A 23,792-nucleotide genomic window follows, 5' to 3' on the forward strand; every position below is an offset into this window, starting at 1 on the left:
AAGCACCTCGACCCAGATGGCATCCACCCACGGATCCTAAAAGAATTGAGCTCTGTCATTGTTTCTAATTTTTAGGGACCCTTTAATGACTGGAATGGTACCACTGGATTGGCGTAGGGCCAATGTGGTGCCCACATTTAAAAAGGGATCAAAGTCTTTACCAAGTAACTATAGACCTGTTAGATTTTTTTAGTTTTAACTTCTATAGTCGGGAAGATATTGGAGAGTTTAATAAAAGACCACATAGACGAGTTCTTGCTGGAAAAAAATATTTTAAGCAACAGACAGCATGGATTCACGAAAGACAGAAGTTGTCAAAGAAACCTGATTTCTTTTTATGAAGAGGCAAGTAAAACCTTGGACCGAGGGGTGGCTGTCAGTGTTAATTTTGCCAGCAAATTTCGATTTAGTTTTAGTCTAATGCCCCATACACACGATCGGATTTTCCGACGGAAAATGTGTGATAGGACCTTGTTGTCGGAAATTCCGACCGTGTGTGGGCTCCATCACACATTTTCCATCGGATTTTCCGACACACAAAGTTTGAGAGCAGGCTATAAAATTTTCCGACAACAAAATCCGTTGTCGGAAATTCCGATCGTGTGTAGACAAATCCGACGCACAAAGTGCCACGCATGCTCAGAATAAATAAAGAGATGAAAGCTATTGGCCACTACCCCGTTTATAGTCCCGACGTACGTGTTTTATGTCACCGCGTTTAGAACGATCGGATTTTCCGACAACTTTGTGTGACCGTGTGTATGCAAGACAAGTTTGAGCCAACATCCGTCGGAAAAAATCCTAGGATTTTGTTGTCGGAATGTCCGAACAAAGTCCGACCGTGTGTACAGGGCATTAGTCTTAGGACTAAAATGGCATTTTCGTTTTAGTCCCATTTTAGTCTTCCTCAATTGTTTGTTTTTATGCCCCGTACACACGATCGCATCATTCCGACAACAAAATCCATGGATTTTTTCTGACGGATGTTGGCTCAAACTTGTCTTGCATACACACGGTCACACAAATCTTGTCGGAAGTTCCGAACGTCGAGAACGCGGTGACGTACAACACGTACGACGAGCCGAGAAAAATTAAGTTCAATAGCCAGTGCGGCTCTTCTGCTTGATTCCGAGCATGCGTGGAACTTTGTGCGTCGTACACAGGATTGGAATTTACGACAACGGATTTTGTTGTCGGAAAATTTGAGATGTAGGTCTCAAAATTTTGTTTGTCGGAAATTCCGACGGAAAATGTCCGATGGAGCCTACACACGGTCGGAATTTTCGACAACAAGCTCCCATCGAACATTTCCCGTCGGAAAATCCGACCGTGTGTAAGCGGCATTAGTTGACTACAGTGTTCTACGTTTTAGTCGACTAAAATCTCCAGTACATTTTAGTCGACTAAAACTCATTTTATGGCGCGTACACACGGGCGGGCGTTTTTCGACGGACTAGGTCCGGCGGACTTTTCGATGGACTTTGACGGACTTTTTGACAGACTTTCGAATGAACGGACTTGCCTACACACGATCAACCAAAGTCCGACGGATTCGTACGTGATAACGTACGACCGGACTAAAACAAGGAAGTTCATAGCCAGTAGCCAATAGCTGCCCTAGCGTCGGTTTTTGTCTGTCGGACTAGCATACAGACAAGCGGACTTTTCGACCGGACTCAAGTCCGTCAAAAAGATTTGAAACATGTTTTATTTCTAGGTCCGTCTGACTTTTGGGACGGATCTAGTCCATCGAAAAAGTCATCTAAAATCTAATGGGTGTAATTAAATTGTAATGCATTAGTTAACATTTCCTTACAATTTCCAAACTCATTATATACTGCTGGAGTGAAAAATCGAATATGTTATCATTTATGGTATTGAGATATGAACATGCACTACAGACCAGTGTTCAATTTGAAGTAAAATTTCAATTTAGTTTTAGTCTTATGCCCCATACACACGGTTGGACTTTCCGACGTAAAATGTGCGATCGGAGCTTGTTGTCGGAAATTCCGACCGTGTGTGTGGGCTCCATCGGACAGTTTCGGACAGTTTCCATCGGAAATTCCCGTCGCACAAAATTTGAGATCTGATTCTCAAATTTCCTGGCAACAAAATCCGTTTGCGTAAATTCCGATCGTGTGTACACAATTCCGACGCACAAAGTTCCACGCATGCTCGGAATCAAGCAGAAGAGCCGCACTGGCTGTTGAATTTTTCTCGGCTTGTCGTACGTGTTGTTACGTCACCGCGTTCTCGACGTTTGGAATTTCCAACAAGATTTGTGTGACCGTGTGTATGCAAGGCAAGTTTGAGCTAACATCCGTCGGAAAAAATCCATAGATTTTGTTGTCGGAATGTCCGATCAATGTCCGAGCTTGTTTACGGGGCATAAGTCTTTTGACTAAAATGGCATTTTAGTTTTAGTCGTATTTTAGTTATTTCAGTTGTTTTAGTTTTAGTCGTATTGTAGTAGACTAAAACAGTATTTATTTAGTCGACTAAAATGTTTTAGTCAATTTAGTCGATGAAATGAACACTGGTGGCTGTGGACATGGTACTTGGACAGAAGGGTGGCTGTGGACGTGGTATACTTGGACAGAGGGGTGGCTGTGGACGTGGTATACTTGAACAGAGGGGTGGCGGTGGACGTGGTATACTTGGACAGAGGGGTGGCAGTGGACGTGGTATACTTGGACAGAAGGGTGGCTGTGGACATGGTATACTTGGACAGAGGGGTGGCGGTGGACGTGGTATACTTGGACAGAAGGGTGGCTGTGGACGTGGTATACTTGGACAGAAGGGTGGCGGTGGACGTGGTACACTTGGATTTTGCAAAAGCTTTTGACACAGTTCCCCACACATGTGTAAGGTAAAGTCTACAGGCTTAGAAAGCATAATTTGTAGATGGATAGAAAACTGGCTAAAAAAACAAATTCAGAGAGTAGTGGTTGATGATTCTTATTCTGAATGGTATAAGGTTATCAGTGGTGTACCCCAAGTTTCAATGTTGGTACCCTTACTTTTTAATACCTTTATAAATGATATTGGTTCTGGGATTAAAAAAAGTACCTTTTCAGTCTTTGCAGAAGACACTAAGCTATGCAGTGAACTAACGTCCTTACAGGATGTCCCCAATTTTCAAGCCGACCTCAATGCCCTGTCTAATTGGGCAACTAAGTGGCAAATGAGGTTTAATGTTGATAAATGTAAAGTTCTGCACTTGGGGGCTAAGAATATGCATCATACATACTAGGGGGAGTACAACTGGGGGGGATCCATAGTGGAGGGTTTTGGTAGATCATAAGCTCAATAATAACATGCAATGCCAAGCTGCGGTTTCCAAAGCGAGCAAAGTCCTTTCTTGTATTAAGAGAGGTATGGACTCCAGAGAGAGAGATATCATTTTGCCCCCCTGTACAAATCATTAGTGAGACCTCATCTGGAATATGCAGTTCAGTTTTGGGCTCCAGTTCACAAAAAGGATATCGGGGAACTGGAGAAAGTGCAGAGAAGGGCAACCAAACTGATAAGAGGTATGGAGGAGCTCAGCTATGAGGAAAGAGGAACTGAATTTATTCTCTCTTGAGAAGAGGAGATTAAGGGGGGGGGGGTATGATCACCATGTATAAATACATAAGGGGTCCATATAGTGAACTTGGTGTTGAGTTATTCACTTTAAGGTCATCACAGAGGACAAGGGGGCACTCTTTACGTCTAGTGGAAAAAAGATTTAATCTCCAAATACAGAAAGGTTTCTTCACAGTAAGAGCTGTGAAAATGTGAAATAGACTCCCTCCAGAGGTGGTTCTGGCCAGCTCAGTAGATTGCTTTAAAAAAGGCCTGGATTATTTCCTAAATGTACATAATATAACTGGGTACTGACATTTATAGGTAACGTTGGTCCAGGGAAAATCCGATTGCCTCTTGGGGGATCAGGAAGGATTTTTTTCCCCTGCTGTAGCAAATTGGACCATGCTTTGCTGGGGTTTTTCGCCTTCCTCTGGATCAACTGTGGGTGAAGGATTGCGTTAATGGGATATTTTTATTTATTTTTTTGGTTGAACTAGATGGACTTGTGTCTTTTTTAACATGATAACTAAATGATAACTCCTACATGATAACTAAATGGTAACACCTAAAAACAAATTTGTGAAGATTAAAAAAAAAATTATAATAATAACAACAACATTCATAATATCATTAATAACATTAATAATAATAATATTTATAATATTATATACAATTATTAATAATAATAATAATAATAATAATAATAATAATTATTATTATTCACGATTTATATAGTGCCAACAGTTTACACAGTGCTTTACAATGTAGAGGGGGGACAGCACAATTACAGTACAGAAGGGACAGGAGGGCCCTGCTCGTAGAGCTTACATTCTAAAGGGAGGGGGTGGTGGTACAAAAGGTAATGGATGCAGGGAATGATTTGATGGGGGGGTGGTAATATTATTCATAATAATAACGTTAATAACATTCATAATAATAATGATATCTATAATAATGATATTTATAATAATAATATTTATCATAATAATAATAGTAATATTGCAGTACCTGGGAAGCCCTCTCTGATCCGGCCAGGTCTATCATGAACAGCCTTCCCATCCGCACCTCCTGAGTGATGTTCTTGATGCGATTTTTCTGTCTAACGGTGACTTGAAGGATGGCGTGTGACCGCGATGAGGTTTTATTGGCTGCCGTAGGTTCCTGCGTCCTCTGCTTATTCCCTTTCATCAGCAGCTGCATGATCTATGAGAAGAGGGAAGGGTCTGAACTTGTCCGCCCGAGGATAAAATGTCACTCCGCTAATGTCATAGGATGATAGGACAACCCCATAATAGTAATTCTCACCCAGGGAGGAACATTCTTCCTATTGACCACCAAGGTAAGGAACAATCTTCCCACTGACCACTAACGTAAGGAACATTCTTCCCATTTACCACCAAGGTAAGGAACATTCTTCCCACTGACCACCAATGTAAGGAGCATTCTTCCCACTGATCACCAATGTAAGGAACATTCTTCCCACTGATCACCAATGTAAGGAACATTCTTCTCACTGATCACCAATGTAAGGAGCATTCTTCTCACTGACCACCAATGTAAGGAACATTCTTCCCACTGACCACCAATGTAAGGGGCATTCTTCCCACTGACCAACAATGTAAGGAGTATTCTTCCTAATGACCACTAATGTAAGAAACATTCTTCCCACTGAACACCAATGTAAGGAACATTCTTCCCACTGATCACCAATGTAAGGAACATTCTTCCCACTGATCACCAATGTAAGGAACATTCTTCTCACTGATCACCAATGTAAGGAACATTCTTCCCACTGATCACCAATGTAAGGAGCATTCTTCCCACTGATCACCAATGTAAGGAACATTCTTCCCACTGATCACCAATGTAAGGAGCATTCTTCCCACTGATCACCAATGTAAGGAACATTCTTCCCACTGATCATCAATGTAAGGAGCATTCTTCCCACTGATCACCAATGTAAGGAACATTCTTCTCACTGATCACCAATGTAAGGAACATTCTTCTCACTGATCACCAATGTAAGGAACATTCTTCTCACTGATCACCAATGTAAGGAACATTCTTCTCACTGATCACCAATGTAAGGAACATTCTTCTCACTGATCACCAATGTAAGGAACATTCTTCCCACTGATCACCAATGTAAGGAGCATTCTTCCCACTGACCACCAATGTAAGGAACATTATTCCCACTGATCACCCCAATGTAAGGAGCATTCTTCTCACTGATCACCAATGTAAGGGACATTCTTCTCACTGATCACCAATGTAAGGAACATTCTTCCCACTGACCACCAATGTAAGATGTATTTTGTTTACTGTTCAACAATTAATGGGTTTTAGGTTCCCTGAGACCTGAAAATGATTTCCAGGGTTCCTCTGGGTTGGGTAAGATTGGTGTATAATATTTTACCTCTTTAGCGTTGATGGTGGACACCTCTGTAATACCGGCTACTTGGATGACACCTTTGGAGTCCTCCCGCAGGTCCAGGTAGCCCAGTGATGGGTTTAGTAGATCCCGGATCATTTCATTATAGATCTGTACATTGAAGAGAAGAAGATTTTTAGAAGTGGAGACACAGCAGAAGCCGTACTATCCTACACAACTGAAGTCAAACACCAAACTGCTACATAACGGAGGAAGCCGGCTACTAACCCAGCTATCTGAGTGATGGTGCCAGAGTCATGTTGAACTCCGGCCTCCTCTTCAGTCTTGCGCAGTTGTATCAGCTCCTCTCCTGGACTGAAATGGCTTTCTCTGATTTCACTGCACACTGTGAGCTCAAAGCTCACAGGTCACAGGTCAGTGCTCACCCTTCCTGGCTAGAGGATGTCCAGCATCATCTAGCCCTCCCATCCTAGCCTGACTGTCTCCTCCCTTTTACTCATTGGATTTCCCCTCCTACCAGCCATGGTTGGCCTGCATTGCATAGATAAGCACAGAGACCCAGGGATGATGTCACTGGGTCTAAAATAAGATAAATAATAAAAGTAGAAGAGTTTTCTTAAACATTTCCATGTACAGCACCTTGAGAAGAAGGATAGGGGATGAGGAGGACAGGATGAGGAGGACCAGATAAGCAGGACAAAATGAGAAGGACTGGATGAGCAGGACCAGATGAAGAGGACAGGAGGAAGAAGAAGATGGGATGAAGAGGACGGGATGAGCAGCACAGGATGAAGTAGACGGGATGAAGTAGACGGGATGAAGAGGATGGGATGAGGCAGAGCAGATGAAGAGGACTGGAGGAAGGAAAATGGGATGAGGAGGATGGCATGAGGAGGACAGGATGAGGAGGATGGGATAAGGAGGACCAGATAAAGAGGACTGGATGAAGAAAAGGGGATGATGATGACGGGATGAGGGGCACACTATGAAGAGGAAGGGATGAAGAGGAAGGGATAAAAAGGACAGGATGAAAAGGACAGGATGAGAAGGACGGAATAAGAAGGACGGGATGAGAAGGACGGGATGAGAAGGACGGGATGAGAAGGACGGGATGAGGATAATCAGATGAAAAAGACAAAATGAGGCAGATGGGATGAGGAGCACAGGATGAAGAGGACGGGATAAAGAGGACAGGATGAGAAGGAGAGGGTGAGGAGGATGGGATGAGAAGGACCAAATGAAGAGGACCAGAGGAAGAAAAACAGGATGAGGAGGACGGTATGAGAAGGACGGGATGAAGAGGACCAGATGAAGAGGACTGGATGAAGAAAAGGGGATGAGAAGCACAGGATGAAGAGGAAGGGATAAAGAGGACAGGATGAGAAGGACTGGGTGAAGAAAAGGGGATGAGGGGGACGGGATGAGGGGCACAGGATGAAGTGGAAGGGATAAAGCGGTCGGGATGAGAAGGACGGGATGAGGAGCATGGGATGAAGAGATGAGGAGGACTGGATGAGGAGGACAGGATGAGAAGGATGGGATGTGGAGAATGGGATGAGGGGGACCAGATGAAGATGACTGGATGAAGAAAAGGGGATGAGAAGCACAGGATGAAGAGGAAGGGATAAAGAGGACAGGATGAGAAGGACGGGGTGAGGAGCATGGGATGAGGAGGACGGGATGAAGAGGACGGGATGAGAAGGACGGGGTGAGGAGCATGGGATGAGAAGGACGGGATGAGAAGGACGGGATGAGAAGGATGGGATGAAGAGGACCAGATGAAGAGGATGGGATGAGGCGGACAGAATGAGGAGCACAGGATGAAGAAGACGGGATGAGGAGCACAGGATGAAGAGGACAGGATGAGGACCACAGGGTGAAGAGGACAGGATGAGGACCACAGGGTGAAGAGGACAGGATGAGGAGCACAGGATGAAGAGGATGGGATAAAGAAGATGGGATAAAGAGGACGGGATGAAGAGGACGATTGAAGAGTATGGGATGAGGAGGACAGGGTGAGGAGAACGGGATGAGGAGGACGGGATGAGGAGGACGGGATGAGGAGGACGGGGTGAGGAGGGCGGGATGAGGAGGACGGGATGAGAAGGACGGGATGAGGAGGACAGGATGAGGAGGACAGAATGAGAAGGATGGGATGAGAACCAGATGAAGGAGGACTGTATGAAGAGGACCAGATGAAGAGGACGGGATGAGGTGGACAGAATGAGGAGCACAGGATGAAGAAGACGGGATAAAGAGGACGGGATGAGAAGGACGGGATGACAACCAGATGAAGAGGACTGGATGAACAGAACCAGATTAAGAAGACGGGATGAGGAGCACAGGATGAAGAGGACGGGATAAAGAGGACGGGATGAAGAGGACGGGATAAAGAGGACGGGATGAAGAGGACGGGATGAAGAGGACAGGATGAAGAGGACGGGATGAAGAGGACTGGATGAAGAAAAGGGGATGAGAAGGATGGGATGAGGGGTACAGGATGAAGTGGAAGGGATAAAGAGGACGAGATAAAGAGGACGGGATGAAGAGGATGGGATAAAGAGGACAGGATGAAAAGCATGGGATGAAGAGGACGGGATGAGGAGGATGGGATGAGGACGGGATGAAGAGGAGGCGATGAGGAGGACAGGATGAGGAGGACGGGTTGACAAGGATGAGATGAGGAGGACAGGACGAAAAGGACGGGATGAAAAGGATGAGATGAAGAGGATGGAATAAAGAGGACAGGATGAAAAGCATGCGATGAGGAGGATTAGATGAGGAGGACAGGATGAGGAGGACAATGATGAGGAGGACAGGGTGAGGAGGATGGGGTGAGGAGGACGGGATGAGGCTGACAAGATGGGGGGGGATGGGATGAAGAGGACAGATTGAAGAGGACGGGGTGAGGAGGACGGGGTGAAAAGGATGGGATGAGGAGGATAGGTTGGAGCGGATGGGATGAGGAAGACCGGATGAAGGGGATGGGATGGGGAGGACGGGATGAGGAGGACAGGATGAGGAGAATGGGATGAGGAGGATGAGATGAGGAGGACGGGATGAGGAGGACAGGATGAAGAGGACGGGATAAAGAGGACAGGATTAAAAGCATGGGATGAAGAGGATAGGATAAAGAGGACGAGATGAGGAGGAAGGGGTGAGGACAATGGGGTGAGGAGGACAAGGTGGGGAGGACGGGGTGAGGAGGACGGGGTGAGGAGGACGGGGTGAGGAGGACAGGATGAGGAGGATGGGATGAAGAGGACGGGATGAAGAGGAAGGGATAAGGAGGACAGGTTGAGGACAGGGTGAGGAGGACGGGATGAGGAGGACGGGATGAGGAGGACGGGATGAAGAGGACGGGATGAAGAGGAAGGGGTAAGGAGGACAGGTTGAGGACAGGGTGAGGAGGACGGGGTGAGGAGGACGGGGTGGGGAGGACGGGGTGGGGAGGACGGGGTGAAGAGGACGGGGTGAGGAGGATGGGATGAGGAGGACGGGATAAAGAGGACGGGCTGAAGAGGACGGGATGAAGAGGAAGGGATGAAGAGGAAGGGATAAGGAGGACAGGTTGAGGAGGACAGGGTGAGGAGGACGGGGTGAGGAGGACAGGGTGAGGAGGACAGGGTGAGGCAGACAAGATGGGGAGGATGGGATGAGGAGGACGGGATGAAGAGGACGGATTGAAGAGGACGGGATGAGGAGGATGGGGAGAGGAGGACAGGATGAGAAGGATGGGGTGAGGAGGATGGAGTGAGGAGGATGGGATGAGGAGGATGGGATGAAGAAGACGGGATGAAGGACGGTGTGAAGAGGACGGGGTGAGGAGGACGGGATGAGGAGGATGGGATGGAGAGGACGGGATGAAGGACGGTGTGAAGAGGACGGGGTGAGGAGGACGGGATGAGGAGGATGGGATGGAGAGGACGGGATGAAGGACGGTGTGAAGAGGACGGGGTGAGGAGGATTGGATGAGGCGGACGGGATGAGGTGCATGGGATGAGGAGGACGGGATGAGGAGGATGGGATGGAGAGGACGGGATGAAGGACAGTGTGAAGAGGACGGGGTGAGGAGGACGGGATGAGGAGGATGGGATGGAGAGGACGGGATGAAGGACGGTGTGAAGAGGACGGGGTGAGGAGGACGGGATGAGGAGGATGGGATGGAGAGGACGGGATGAGGAGGAGGATAGGATGAGGTTGGCAGTCCCAGCACCTGCCCTTTTAAAGAAAAATCAACGGATCCATTTTCTTTATTTGTAATAATACAGGTTTTGTTGAACAGCTGCTTGTCCTTTAAAAAGGAAAACGTCGTCAGCCCTTTATCTGCAGAATGGGATCAGACTTCTGAGGGATTCTGTATCATGGCTGGGGACACTCAGACGGCAGAGAATAGGTAAGCGGCATCGCCGCGGCGGTAACACGATCTGAGACGCGTTTACTTCCATTCTCATTTTACTCTGATTTTTTTCTCCCGGCTCCCTGTTTTCCGGCTCAGTTACTCCGAAGCGCTTCGTGAGCAAATATTGCGCAGGCCATAAAGAACCAACGACAACGGCGTAACAGAAAAGATACGGCCGCAAAGTCTGACTCCAGCCATCGCCATGGCGATTATCTGCCCCGCTTACCAGGATGTTGCAGCCAAGCAAACTGTAAATGTTATCAGGTCTTTTGGAGAAACAAGAGGAGAGCTGGCGGAAAGGACAGGCTATAGGCGTGTGTGCTTATCAAGATAAATTCGATCTGCGGGTCACGGCGTATGTACAGAACGTCCTTCTGATAGAGAGCTTTCAGCTGAGTACAACGTACCCATTCTTGAGCGTCACATGATCCGTATGGTTACAGAAGAGCTCTGGTCTATGGAAGAGTAGAGTATGGCTTTAACATTAGAGGGTGTCCAAATCACGAAATACAAATAGGGTTTGGCCAAGGTGAGAAAAGTAAATCTGGTGTCATTGGTGTGCCCATCAATGCAGCTTTATGGTGCCCATCAAATGCAGCCTCACTATGCCCAAGAATGAAGCCTCACTGTGCCCATCAATGCACTCTCACTGTGCCCATCTTTGCAGCCTCACTGTGCCCGTGAACGCAGCAGCACTGTGCCCGTGAACGCAGCCTCACTGTGCCCGTGAACGCAGCCTCACTGTGCCCGTGAACGCAGCCTCACTGTGCCCGTGAACGCAGCCTCACTGTGCCTGTGAACGCAGCCCCACTGTGCCTGTGAACGCAGCCCCACTGTGCTTGCAGCCTCTCTGTGCCTGTGAACGCAGCCTCACTGTGCCCGTGAATGCAGCCTCTCTGTGCCTGTGAACACAACCGCTCTGTGCCTGTGAACGCAGCCTCACTGTGCCCGCAGCCTCTCTGTGCCTGTGAACACAGCCTCACTGTGCCCATGAACACAGCCTCACTTTTCCCGCAGCCTCTGTACCTGTGAACGCAGCCTCTCTGTGCCTGAGAACGCAACCTCTCTGTGCCTGTGAACGCAACCTCTCTGTGCCTGAGAACGCAACCTCTCTGTGCCTGTGAACGCAACCTCTCTCTGCCTGTGAACGCAACCTCTCTGTAGCGTGAACGCAACCTCACTGTGCCTGTGAACGCAGCCTCACTGTGCCCGTGAACGCAGCCTCACTGTGACCGCAGCCTCTCTGTGCCTGTGAATGCAGCCTCACTGTGCCCATAGCCTCACTGTACCCGCAGCCTCACTGTACCCGCAGCCTCACTGTGTCTGTGAACGCAGCCTCACTGAGCCCCTGAACCCAGCCTCTCTGTGCAATCAATGCAGCTTGACTGTGACCCATTAATGCAGCTTTACTGTGCCCCATTATCAATACATACTCACCTGGTCTCCCCTGGATGGATCACACACAGCGAAGATGTCCCGCCCCCCTAGACCGGCTCGTTTCATAGGCAGAACACTGATACTATCACACGAGCCGGTCTAGGGGGGGCGAGACCTTGTTACACCGCACGCCCAACACAAACCCAGCCAGCTCCGTGACACACAGCGGGACATTTGAGTGAGATATTCCAATAGGAAATCACATCTAAAGGGATGCAGACCCTGCAATTTTCCTCATTAGAGCCCTGCAGGTGCAGCAGCTGATTGACAATCATGAATCCACTCCCATTAGACTTACTTCTGCACAGGGGCACAGACACACAGGGATTTCTTCAGACTACCAAAAGAGATAGGAATTGTGCAACATAGTTTGTCAAAATCTTTGTAATGTACATAGATCACCCAAAAGGGGAATGTTTTTTTTTTTTTTTTTGCTCAACAAAAGTGGAGTCACTCTAAGTATTTAGTTGCCTGTGCATCATGCTTGGAGCCCCTGGCTTTCATTTTTGTTAATCTCCTCCATGACATTTACCTCTAAATAAGACATGATGACCTCATACTCCATATCGTCACTGGTCTCCTCGATGGCTTTGAAGAGGTCATTCAGGGTCCTTATGTATATCCCCGGCTCTCTGTCTGTGCCCAGCATAGTGTAGGTCTTGCCACATCCTGTGGGGGCAATAGAGAGCAGGAAGTTTGTTAGAAATGTTTAACTCAATCTCATACATACATACATATTAGGGTTGTCCCGATACTACTTTTTTAGGACCGAATACAAGTACCGATACTTTTTTTCAAGTACTCGCCGATAACGATTACAGATACTTTTTTTTTAATGTCACGTGACAGTGTTTTTTTTTTAACAGTGCTTTCTTTTTTTTTGGGGGTGTGGGGGGGGGGGGGGGTTGAGAAAGGGGTGAACGGTGTATGTGTGTGTGTTTTTTTTTTTTATTTACAATTTTTATTTTTTACAATAATATTTTTTTTGTTCTTTATTGCAATATGTGTTTTTTTGTTTTTGTTTTTTTTTAATCAGCCCTGTTGGGGGGCTTTGGTGAGATATCAGGGGTCTTAACAGACCTCTGATATCTCCCCCTTGAGACAGAGAAAGAGACAGAGGATAGAGATTCCCCAGTCCCTTTCTCTGCAGCCTCAGCTGCACTGAGAATAAATGGAGAGAAGACAGCGGCTCCTCTCCATTCATAAACTGAGACATCGTAATCACAGGAGATTACAATGTTTCAGTTATGTGAATAGACAGAGTCAGCTGACTCTGTCCATTCACAAAGGAAGGAGGAGGAGGACAGCAGAACGGAGGGGGAGAGCGGAGAGGGAGAACGGAGGGGGAGAACGGAGGAGACAGCAGAGAGGGACAGCAGAACGGAGGGGACAGAGAAGGAGTGGGGGGCAGCAGAACGGAGGGGACAGCGGAGGGGGACAGAGAAGGAGAGGGGAACGGCGGAACGGAGGGGGACAGCAGAGGGGGACAGAGAAGGAGAGGGGAACGGCGGAACGGAGGGGGATAGCAGAGAGGCACAGCAGAACGGAGGGGACAGCGGAGGGAGACAGAAAAGGAGAGAGGAACGGCAGAACGGAGGGGGACAGCGGTGGGGGACAGGAACGGAGGGGGCATGGAGGAGGATGCAGTGACAGTCAGTGGTGACCAATCACCGCTGTATGTCACTAAAGCCGCTGGGGGAGAATCTTGTAACTCCCCCATGCGCCGATCACAGCTGACTTCCAGGTATCGGGGGAAGCATCGGGAGCATTTGCCCAAGTACAAGTACTTGGGCAAATGCTCGGTATCGGTGCCGATACCGATACTAGTATCGGTATCGGGACAACCCTTATACATATACTAGGGCCAATTTAGACAGAAGCCAATTAACCTATCAGCATGTCTTTGGAGTGTGGGAGGAAACTGGAATACCTGGAGGAAACCCACGCAGGCACAGGGAGAACATGTAAACTCCAGGCAGGTAGTGTTGTGGTTGGGATTCAAACAAGCGACCCTCTTACTGCTAGGTTAAAGTGTCAACCACTACACTACTGTACTGCCTTCATGAAGTGCAGACGGGAACTGCAGAGGTTCCCTTTAAGCCAGAGGCTGTCAATCACAAGCTGTGTGCTGGAGCTCCCTTCCCGTCATCATTTTTCTCTTGGTATCAGGAAAACTCGTCATAGTTACATAGTAAGGTTGAATAAAGACACCAGTCCATCCTGAGTGAGCATCCACAATTGTCCCCATCCCCGCACATTGCGTCCCATCAAGATGCCCATCCACTATATTATTTATTTATTTTTTTATATATATATTTAAGCGCCATCAATCTATGCAGCACTCCACACACCAGTCCCCACCCCCAAGGGGTCTGCAATCCAAGGTCTCCAAATCAAACCCATACACCAGGGCCAATTTTTTTTGGACAGAAGCCAATAAACCTATCACCCTATCATGCTGATAGCAGAGGAAGGAGGCAGCAGATAGAAATGACACTTAGTGCTCTGGACTGAGACAAGTGCACACCATAGAGGGATATGCTTTGTTCATATTTCATGTCTGAGGTTTACAACCACTTTAAAATACCAAGTTTTGCAGGTTATATAATTCTGAACAGAGTTGGCTCCTTCCCATGGTCACATGACTAAACACAATATATGGTACAGCAAGGGGTGAGGGGACTGGGCCCAACCCCCACACTTGTACCCTGCCGCAAAATATTTTTAAATAACCAGAAAGTGTTAGAATGAAGCGCAGAAGGGAACTGAGGAGTTTCCCTTTAAGCCACTTAAACATAAAAATGAACAAAGGCCAAAAAATGACTGTTTACATGCCGCGCAATTACCGATTCCTTCTCCTAATTCTTTCCTATTACTTAATGAATAAGCACTATAAAGAAAACCCAGGGCTTTAATTGCTGGTTTTATGTTACTTTTAAACACACAACAACCACACAGAATTCTCAGCAATCTACATACAACAAAAAGGAAATTAAAACGTGCGGCTAATTATTATGCAGACAGCTATGTGTGAGCCAATCAGATCCAGGAAAATCAATCTGATATTACTTAAAGAGAAAGTATCATTACAGTGCATCTATAAACATTTTTGCTCTTTAGTTTCAGATGGAATTGGGAAAGGCGAGAGCCTCTGGCAGGTTTTACTGCCATCCAGAGAGGATGTGAGGGGAAATCTGCAACATGGAATGGACAATAAAAAGCTGACAGAGGTTCTAGTACTATCCTACTGAACTTAAAGCAATCATTTTTACTCCTGTCTGGCTATACACTAACAGATTCCTCCATCCACGTCATACAGTGTAGAACATCCCATTGCAGCTCCGTCCAGTCAGCTGTTAGAATACCCAAGTAGCGGCTGAATCCAATGGACTATAGCTGCTGTTCAGCTGAAGATTTTTCTGCAAGCTTCTTCAACAAATGTCAATCAATTCTGTTAAAAGACCGGAGCTGGCAGGGCCACCCACTGAGCAAATCTGGTTCCTCCCTGGAGTATGGCCAGCTTTAGAGAGATTTCCCCTCACTTCCTGTTCTGGAGGCAAGACAGGAAGTGAACAGATCTCTCCAGCAGGACCTCTGATTGGAGGTAAATGCTGACATCAGTTCTAATCCTTCATTACTTCATCCAAACAAAAATAATAAAAAGTTTTGGCTACAACAACCTGTATACTTTAAAAAAAATCCCATTTTAAACTAGTGTACCTCTAGTTGGACAGCATCCCCTGAAGAAGCCCGATATATGGGTGAAACATGTTGGGAATTCTATCCTTTTATGCTGTATCCACAAAATCTTGTTGATTTGTACTTGCTGTGTTTTTAACAAATTTTTATTTTTTCTAAAATAAAAAAAACTTTCTTATATAATACAGTCGTTACTATTCTTCAAATTAATTTGCACCCTGAAAATCCTATTCCTTCCTTCTATATATAGTCTAGAGGGCAGAATTTGGAATGATCAACTCACATTGGTATTTTGAGTGAAACAATAACTTTTGTGGCAAAAATAATAATAAATTACCTCCAACTTAGGCACGTCCTACAGGCCCGGGCACGACACTCTGTATTCTCATTAGCCATGCACCCATTAATTAGTGAGGTCATGTCAGATAGGAATAAAACATGCATGATTTCCAAGATCTATCCCATGCTCATTTCAACCACACAAGACGTGGCATAGCTGCCTTGCAGACATACACTCACTTATTAAGTTCCCCTTGCTAGTACCATGTTGGACCCACTTTTGCCTTCATGTGAGGCGATCATGCATAAAAATGCATAAAAATCCTTATAGATTTTCCTGGAGTGTGTAGTATGTGCTTGTATGTATATACACTCACTGGCCACTATATTAGGTACACCTTGCTAGTACCGGGTTGGACCCCCTTTTGCCTTCATTCTTCATGGCATAGATACAACAAGGTGTTGGAAACGTTCCTCAGAGATTTTGCTCCATAGTGACATGATAGTATCACGCAGTTGCTGCAGATTTATCGGCTACACATCCATGTATCCAATTTCCCTTTCCACCACATCCCAAGGTGCTCTATTGGATGAGATGTGGTGAGTGTGGAGACCATTGGAGGACAGGGACCTCATTGTCCAGTGGTGAGATGATTGGAGCTTTGTGACATGGTGCATTATCCTGCTGGAAGGAGCCATCAGAAGATGGGGACACTGTAGTCATAAAGGGATGGACATGGTCAGCAACAATACTCAGGTAGGCCGAGGTGCTCAATTTGTACTAAAGGGGTCCAAAGTGTGGTGAGAAAATATCCCCCCCCACACCATTACACCCCCACCACCAGCCTGAACTGGTGATACAAGGCAGGATGGATCCATGCGCCAAATTCTGACCCCACCATCTGAATGTCGCCACTGAAATCCAGACTCATCAGACCAGGCAACGTTTTTTCGATCTTCTATTGTACAATTTTGGTGAAGCTTTGCAAATTGTAGCCTCACTTTCCTGTTCTTATCTGACAGGAGTGGCAACCAGTGTGGTCTTCTGCTGCTGTAGCCCATCTGCTTCAAGGTTGGATGTGTTGTGCATTCAGAGAAGTTATTCCGCACACTTTGGTTGTAACGAGTAGTTATTTGAGTCACTGTTGCCTTTCTATCATCTGGAACAAAGGCAACAGTGACTCAAATAACCACAAAAAATATTGACACCGTTGACCCAATTTGGACATTTTCACTTAGGGGTGTACTCACTTTTGTTGCCAGCGGTTTAGACATTAATGGCTGTGTGTTGAGTTATTTTGAGGGGACAGCAAATTTACACTGTTATACAAGCTGTACACTCACTACTTTACATTGTAGCAAAGTGTCATTTCTTCAGTGTTGTCACATGAAAAGATAGAAGAAAAGATTTACAAAAATGTGAGGGGTGTACTGACTTTTGTGAGATACTGTGCATGTGTGTGTGTATATATATATATATATGTGTATGTATGTACTGTATGTATATATATATATATATATATATATCTATATAGAGAAGAAAGAAAGAAAGAAAGAAAGAAAGAAAGAAAGAAAGAAAGAAAGAAAGAAAGAAAGAAAGAAAGAAAGAAAGAAAGAAAGAAAGAAAAAAAGAAAAAGAAAGGAAGAAAGAAAGAAAGAAAGAAAGAAAGAAAGAAAGAAAGAAAGAAAGAAAGAAAGAAAGAAAGAAAGAAAAAAAGAAAGAAAGAAAGAAAGAAAGAAAGAAAGAAAGAAAGAAAGAAAGAAAGAAAAAGAAAGAAAGAAAGAAAGAAAGAAAGAAAGAAAGAAAGAAAGAAAGAAAGAAAGAAAGAAAGAAAGAAAGAAAGAAAGAAAGAAAGAAAGAAAGAAAGAAAGAAAGAAAGAAAAAGAAAGGAAGAAAGAGGAGAGAGAGAGAGAGAGAGAGAGGAGAGAGAGGAGAGAGAAAGAGAGAGAAGAAAGAAAGAAAGAAAGAAAGAAAGAAAGAAAGAAAGAAAGAAAGAAAGAAAGAAAGAAAGAAAGAAAGAAAGAAAGCAAAATAGAAGGGAAGAAATAGCAGAGCGAATAGGCTAGAGGAAAGTAGAAAAAGAAGAGAGGGAAGAGAAGGTGAAAACAAAGGGAATGGAAGGAAGGAAGGAAGGAAGGAAGGAAGGAAGGAAGGAGAGGAAACAATGGAGTAGGTATCCTGGGTACAGGCAATGATGATAGTATTGAGATATCACTGATACTGTAAATTGTTCTGTCAATGTGAAAACTGTTGGTTTTCATGCGGCAATGCTGGGTGTGAGCCTCCAATGGTTTTCATGTCGTAGCAGTCAGGATGTGGGGGTTGCTAACTAGAAGTTTTTTAGTCAGGCTTCTGAGGGGACCCAAGTAGCCCGCTGGTGAAAGAATAAAATTCCTGATCATTTTACAAAGCTGCACAGATTTTTATGATCTCCCGGTGCCCCTTCCCTGCATAGAAGGCTGTTGTCTGAAAAACGTGAACTTATGCCGCGTACACACGATTGGTTTTCTCGAAAAAGATATGACGGCTTTTCCGACGGGATTGCGCTTAAGTTTGCCTTGCATACACACGGGTCACGCAAAAGTTTGATGAACTTACGACCGTCAAGAACGTGGTGATGTACAACACTACGACGACCCGAGAAAACGACGTTCAAAGCTTCCGAGCATGCGTCGAATTGTTTCCGAGCATGCGTAGTAATTTTGCGCGTCGGAGATGCCACAGGCATGCCACAAACTATCGCATTTTCGGATAGGAACTTTTTCCGACCGAAAAATTAAGAACATGATCTAAATTTTTTGCTGGCTGGTATTCGGCCAGCAAACGTCCGATGGAGCATACACACGGTCACATTTTCCGACGAAAAAATCTCATCGGTCTTTTGCGGGCCGAAAATCCGAAAATCCGTGTGTACGCGGCATTAGTCTTCGGGTTGTATAAATGTTGATGTTTCTCTATGATAACAGATGTACGTCCCTTTCACTGATCCCCGTGTCACACCTGAATTCTGGGCCTCTTCTTATAATAATAGATGAGATCTCCTAAACTTTCAGACATTTGTGGAATATTTCCTCCAGATAGAATGCCTGAAGTCATCTACACATCTTACCCCATCCAGGAGGATTCTGGCCCAAATAATGGTCCCCATGGATGCTCTTGTGTTGTTACCATAGCAACAGAAGATGCAGGGAATCGGCAGAAGACAACAACCGCTTTGCGCATGACAGCGCCGCTTGTTTTAACCCTGACACCGCTGGAATCAGATCATAAAATTACAGCAGATAGCGGGGAATTTACAGTATACAGCGCTGAACTCCATTTTCTTCCTTTTCCTGATCATTAACATTGCACTCTCCATTTGGTCATAGTCCCTTTTTTTCTTTTTTTTTTTCTTTAATTACATGGTTGCCATTGGCTATCTGTACACAACACAGACAGTTTATGTACAGAACTAAAGGCTTCTCATTATAACTACTGGGTGTGTCCAATGCAGCTCACAGCCGCCTGCAGAGAAATCAAAGGACGGCTTTTTTTTTTTTTTTTTTTTTTTTTAAGCAATACCTTCTAGCTAAGCTCCTCCCCCCCGTATTAATCCTGTTCATTTCCATCACTCTGTATGCAGGATCCTGGTGCGGCTTGCAGATGTAGCACCCCCCCTCCCCCCCTAGGTAGCATGCTTGGATGATAGGTACATTTAGCTATTTTTGGCTCCTCTGTAATCATTGGAGCAGCGATTGATTCCTTTGGGCTGTTCTGGATCTTACAGGTTGTAGGTTTGACCATTTCCTCCTGCCTTCTAGAGGCTTCTAGAACATAGGGGCTGGGAGAGTTAAAAGGGCAGCTTGAATATTTATTTTGCTTCAGCCAATCCCTGAGGAGGTGCACCCAGTAGGTGACTGGAAAAGACATAAATAGTCTGGGGTCTGGAGCAGCCCATGTTCTTTTCTTGCTGGAGAAGTTCTACAGCCTCAGGGGCTGCTGCCCCAGTTGAGGCAGTTCTGCTGGAGTTTACTGATGTTCATCGAGGTCTTAGCTATAGCAGAGCAGGGAGGCTTGGGTGACTGTCCGCTCTGTACTGTTTGAGAAAGAACCAATAATAATACAGCAGCCCTTGCCTAGCACTACACAATGTTGTTCTTAAATATGCTGAGTGACTGCTGGCACATGGTCATTTAGCACCCAAGGCAAAAAGGCCAAGCAACATAGGATGTGGGTCTTGCCCTTCTGGCGCCCTATCCTGCTGAAGGACCCACAGTGGCCACCTATTCTACCTACCCCTGGGCCTGGCCTCGGTGGTGCCTGGTTGAGCATGGAGGCCATCAGGGCACATTGTAACACTTCTGATCTCTTACATAGTGTTCAGAGATCAATGTAGCAAGAAAAGTAAGGCATAAGAGTCACACCATCACTTGTCCTGACTCGGGATCTGAGGACTCACCGGTGGGGCCGTAGGCGAATACTGTGGCATTATACCCCGATATGACTCCTTCTATCAAACCTTTGGTCGTCAGCCGATACACGGTGTCCTGCCAATCAGAAGAGAGGAATGTTAGTGATTTGTGCTCAAACAGGCGCTCTTGGCCCTTACAGCTAATGCAAATACAATGCTATGGAGAAGTTTACATAAAGTATTAAGATGCCTGCCTTTACACGCACATGAAATTTAATAGCATCCCAGTCTTAGTCTGTAGGGTTCAATATTGAGTTGGCCCTCCCTTTGCAGCTATAACAGCTTCAACTCTTCTGGGAAGGCTGTCCACAAGGTTTAGGAGTGTGTCTATGGGAATGTTTGACATTTGTGAGGTCAAGCACTGATGTTGGACGAGAAGGCCTGGCTCGCAGTCTCCACTCTAATTTATCCCAAAGGTGTTCTACTGGGTTGAGGTTAGGACTCTGTGCAGGCCAGTCAAGTTCCTCCACCCCAAACTCACCCATCCATGTCTTTATGGACCTTGCTTGGTACACTGGTGTGCAGTCATTTTGGAACAGAAAGGGGCCATCCCCAAACTGTTCCTACAAAAGGAGCATAAAATTGTCCAAAATGACTTGGTATGCTGACGCCTTAAGTGTTCCTTTCACTGGAACTAAGGGGCCAAGCCCAACCCCTGAAAACACCCCCCCACACCATAATCCCCCCTCCACCAAATGATTTGGACCAGTGCACAAAGCAAGGTCCATAAAGCCATGGATGAGTGAGTTTGGGGTGGAGGAACTTGACTGGCCTGTACAGAGTCCTGACTTCAACCCAATATGAACATCTTTGGGATGAATTAGAGCGGAGACTGCGAGCCAGGCCTTCTCGTCCAACATCAGTGCCTGACTTCACAAATGCGCTTCTGGAAGAATGGTCAAACATTCCCATAGACACACGCCTAAACTTTGTGGACAGCTACAAAGGGTGGGCCAACTCAACATTTCTTCACACCTGCCTAAAATCTTTGCACAGTACTGTATCTGATGATAGGCCCACAAACGGGGTGCGCTGCCCCTGTACAGCCAGAGTCCCGAGCAAACATTGCAGGAGGTGGAAAGGCTTCTAGCGAAGAGGTAACACGAAGAAGCAACCCGATCCCACCAAGGAGGTAACTCTATCTGGAGGAGGACTTGGGTTTCCTCTCTTCCCTTTCTCCTTTGCTCTATCAAAGTAAAAGACTTCTCAGCAGGTGAGGGGGAGAGAGAGCGATAGAAAGTAAAAGTACAGAGAAGGCAGCAAAGAGCAATGAAGATAAAAGGGAGAGGTAAGAGTGGCCAGGAATGAAGGGGAACAGGGAGAGTCAATACAATAGAAGGACAATGACCAACGCGGGAGGGAGGCGGCAGAATGACCGACATTGATAAATAACTTCATACAGGTCAAGGAGTAAATCAACTGTTTCCTGCCACACACCTGAATCTTGACAGCTCAATAAAGGACACACTTTGGAAAGTACAAACTGACATTCAGAGATAAGTAGATGTAGAACTGAAGCACCGCACTGCGATATTCGACTTCAGATAAAAGTTTATTCCAAAGAGAAGATGTACACCAAGCCAACACGTTTCTGGGCTGTAATTCTCCACCCTTCATCAGGCCTTAAAGTGGAAGTTCACCCTAGAATTACTTTATAGACCAGCCTTTCCCAACATTTTACATTAGAGGAACCCTAAAATAATTTTCAGGCCTTGGGGAACCCTGGCTAAATTTATCGGAGGTCAGTTGGAAGAATGCCTCCCTTATGGTGATAGTCATTGACAAGAATGATCCCCCTTATGGTGCTAGTTATTGAGAAGAATGTCCCCTCTTAAGGTGGTAGTCATTGAGAAGAATGCCCCCTCTTATGGTGGTAGTCATTGTGAAGAATGCCCCCTCTTATGGTGGTAGTCATTGAGAAGAATGCCCCCTCTTATGGTGGTAGTCATTGAGAAGAATGCCCCCTCTTATGGTGGTAGTCATTGAGAAGAATGCCCCCTCTTATGGTGGTAGTCATTGAGAAGAATGCCCCCTCTTATGGTGGTAGTCATTGAGAAGAATGCCCCCTCTTATAGTGGTAGTCATTGAGAATAATGCCCCCTCTTATGGTGGTAGTCATTAAGAATAATGCCCCCTCTTATGGTGGTAGTCATTGAGAATAATGCCCCCTCTTATGGTGGTAGTCATTGAGAAGAATGCCTCCTCTTATGGTGGTAGTCATTGAGAAGAATGCCCCCCCCCCATTGTAGTGGTTGTCATTGAGAAGAATGCCCCCCCCCCTCACACTTATGGTGGTGGGTATTGAGAAGAATGCCCCTCCCCCTTGTGGCGGTGGCCATTGAGAAGAATGCCCCTCTTATGGTGGTGGTCATTGAGAAGAATGCCCCGCTTATGGTGGTGGGCATTGAGAAGAATGCCCCCCTTATAGCAGTGGTTATTGAGATTGGTCACTCAGAAAGATGCCCCTTTTACAGTGGAGGTCATTGATAAGAATGCCCCCCCCCTTATGGTGGAGGTCACGGAGAAGAACGCCCCCCATTATGGCGGTGGTATTTGGGAAGAATGCCCCCCTTCTAGCAGTGGCCATTGATAGGAAAGCCCCCCTTATAGTGGTGGTCATTAAAAGAGATGGAACCCCTTATAGTGATAGTCAACATGGGGACAAGGTGCTTTGGGGCGGGGGAACCCGAAGCACCCCCCCCCCCCCCATGTTGAGGGAATGTGGCCTGGTAAGGTTCCTGACCTGCCAGCCTGCATGCTCGGATAAGGGTCTGGTATGGATTTGGGGGGGGGATACCTCATTCCGTTTTTTTAACATTTTTGTATTTCCATCAATGGTATTGCATTGCCAGAAATTTAAATGTCAATTTTTTTTTTCTTTGCCAATGTTAGTTTTGCTGCAGCAGATTCTATACATGGTACAGATGCGCCACTTTTCAGGCAGACTAAGGGGACCCCCCCAGCCCCCAGATGGTATATTTAAATTTTTCATTTTTATTGCTGCATCATTAAAATCACTGCTTCTGCAAAAACAATCTTTTAGAAAAAAAAAATAAAATTGCATTGATACTTGTCCCCCAGGGCACTACCCGGACCCCCATACTCCCTTTTATGGCCAATAACTTGCATATACAGTAAGCCTTCAAAATGGGGACCTTTGATTTTTCAAATGCGGGGCCCATAGACTTAAATGAGGTTCAAGTCCAAACTTTTGTGGTGTTCAAGAGTTCTGGCATGAAGCGAAACGGGAGGGGGGGGGGTCGTTTGGTCCAATTCTAATTAGCGCTACATATTACATATCGCTGTGAATACCGGAGTGAGATCAATAATTTTAGGCCCAATATTCAGTTAAATCTAAACTGACGACCTGTAGGGGCTGTAATGTGTCCTCTATAGAAAATGTAAGGTACCGAAGTTTGTCGCTGTTTCACAGGCGCACACAACTTTAAGCCTTGACACGTTAGGTATCTATTTACTTGGAGTAACCATATCACTTACATTTTACCCAAAAAATGGGTAAAATAATGAGTTTGTGAGCCCCAAAATAATTTTTTTCCGG

The 23,792-nt window shown here is 45.8% G+C and overlaps 1 protein-coding gene across 1 annotated transcript in view; it reads right to left on the minus strand.

Annotated features, from left to right (window-relative positions):
* Positions 1-23,792, minus strand: part of KIF19 (kinesin family member 19) — an 82,775-nt gene that overhangs the window by 30,526 nt on the left and 28,457 nt on the right. The window contains exons 4-7 of the mRNA XM_073606882.1: positions 20,222-20,309; positions 12,337-12,473; positions 5,990-6,115; positions 4,582-4,776 (exon numbers count right to left, since the gene is read on the minus strand). Of these exons, the coding sequence (XP_073462983.1) occupies positions 4,582-4,776; positions 5,990-6,115; positions 12,337-12,473; positions 20,222-20,309 (546 nt within the window). The remainder of the gene's footprint in view (positions 1-4,581; positions 4,777-5,989; positions 6,116-12,336; positions 12,474-20,221; positions 20,310-23,792) is intronic.

Source organism: Aquarana catesbeiana, linkage group LG12, assembly GCF_042186555.1.
Source record: "Aquarana catesbeiana isolate 2022-GZ linkage group LG12, ASM4218655v1, whole genome shotgun sequence".
In the NCBI taxonomy this organism is placed as follows: domain Eukaryota; kingdom Metazoa; phylum Chordata; class Amphibia; order Anura; family Ranidae; genus Aquarana; species Aquarana catesbeiana.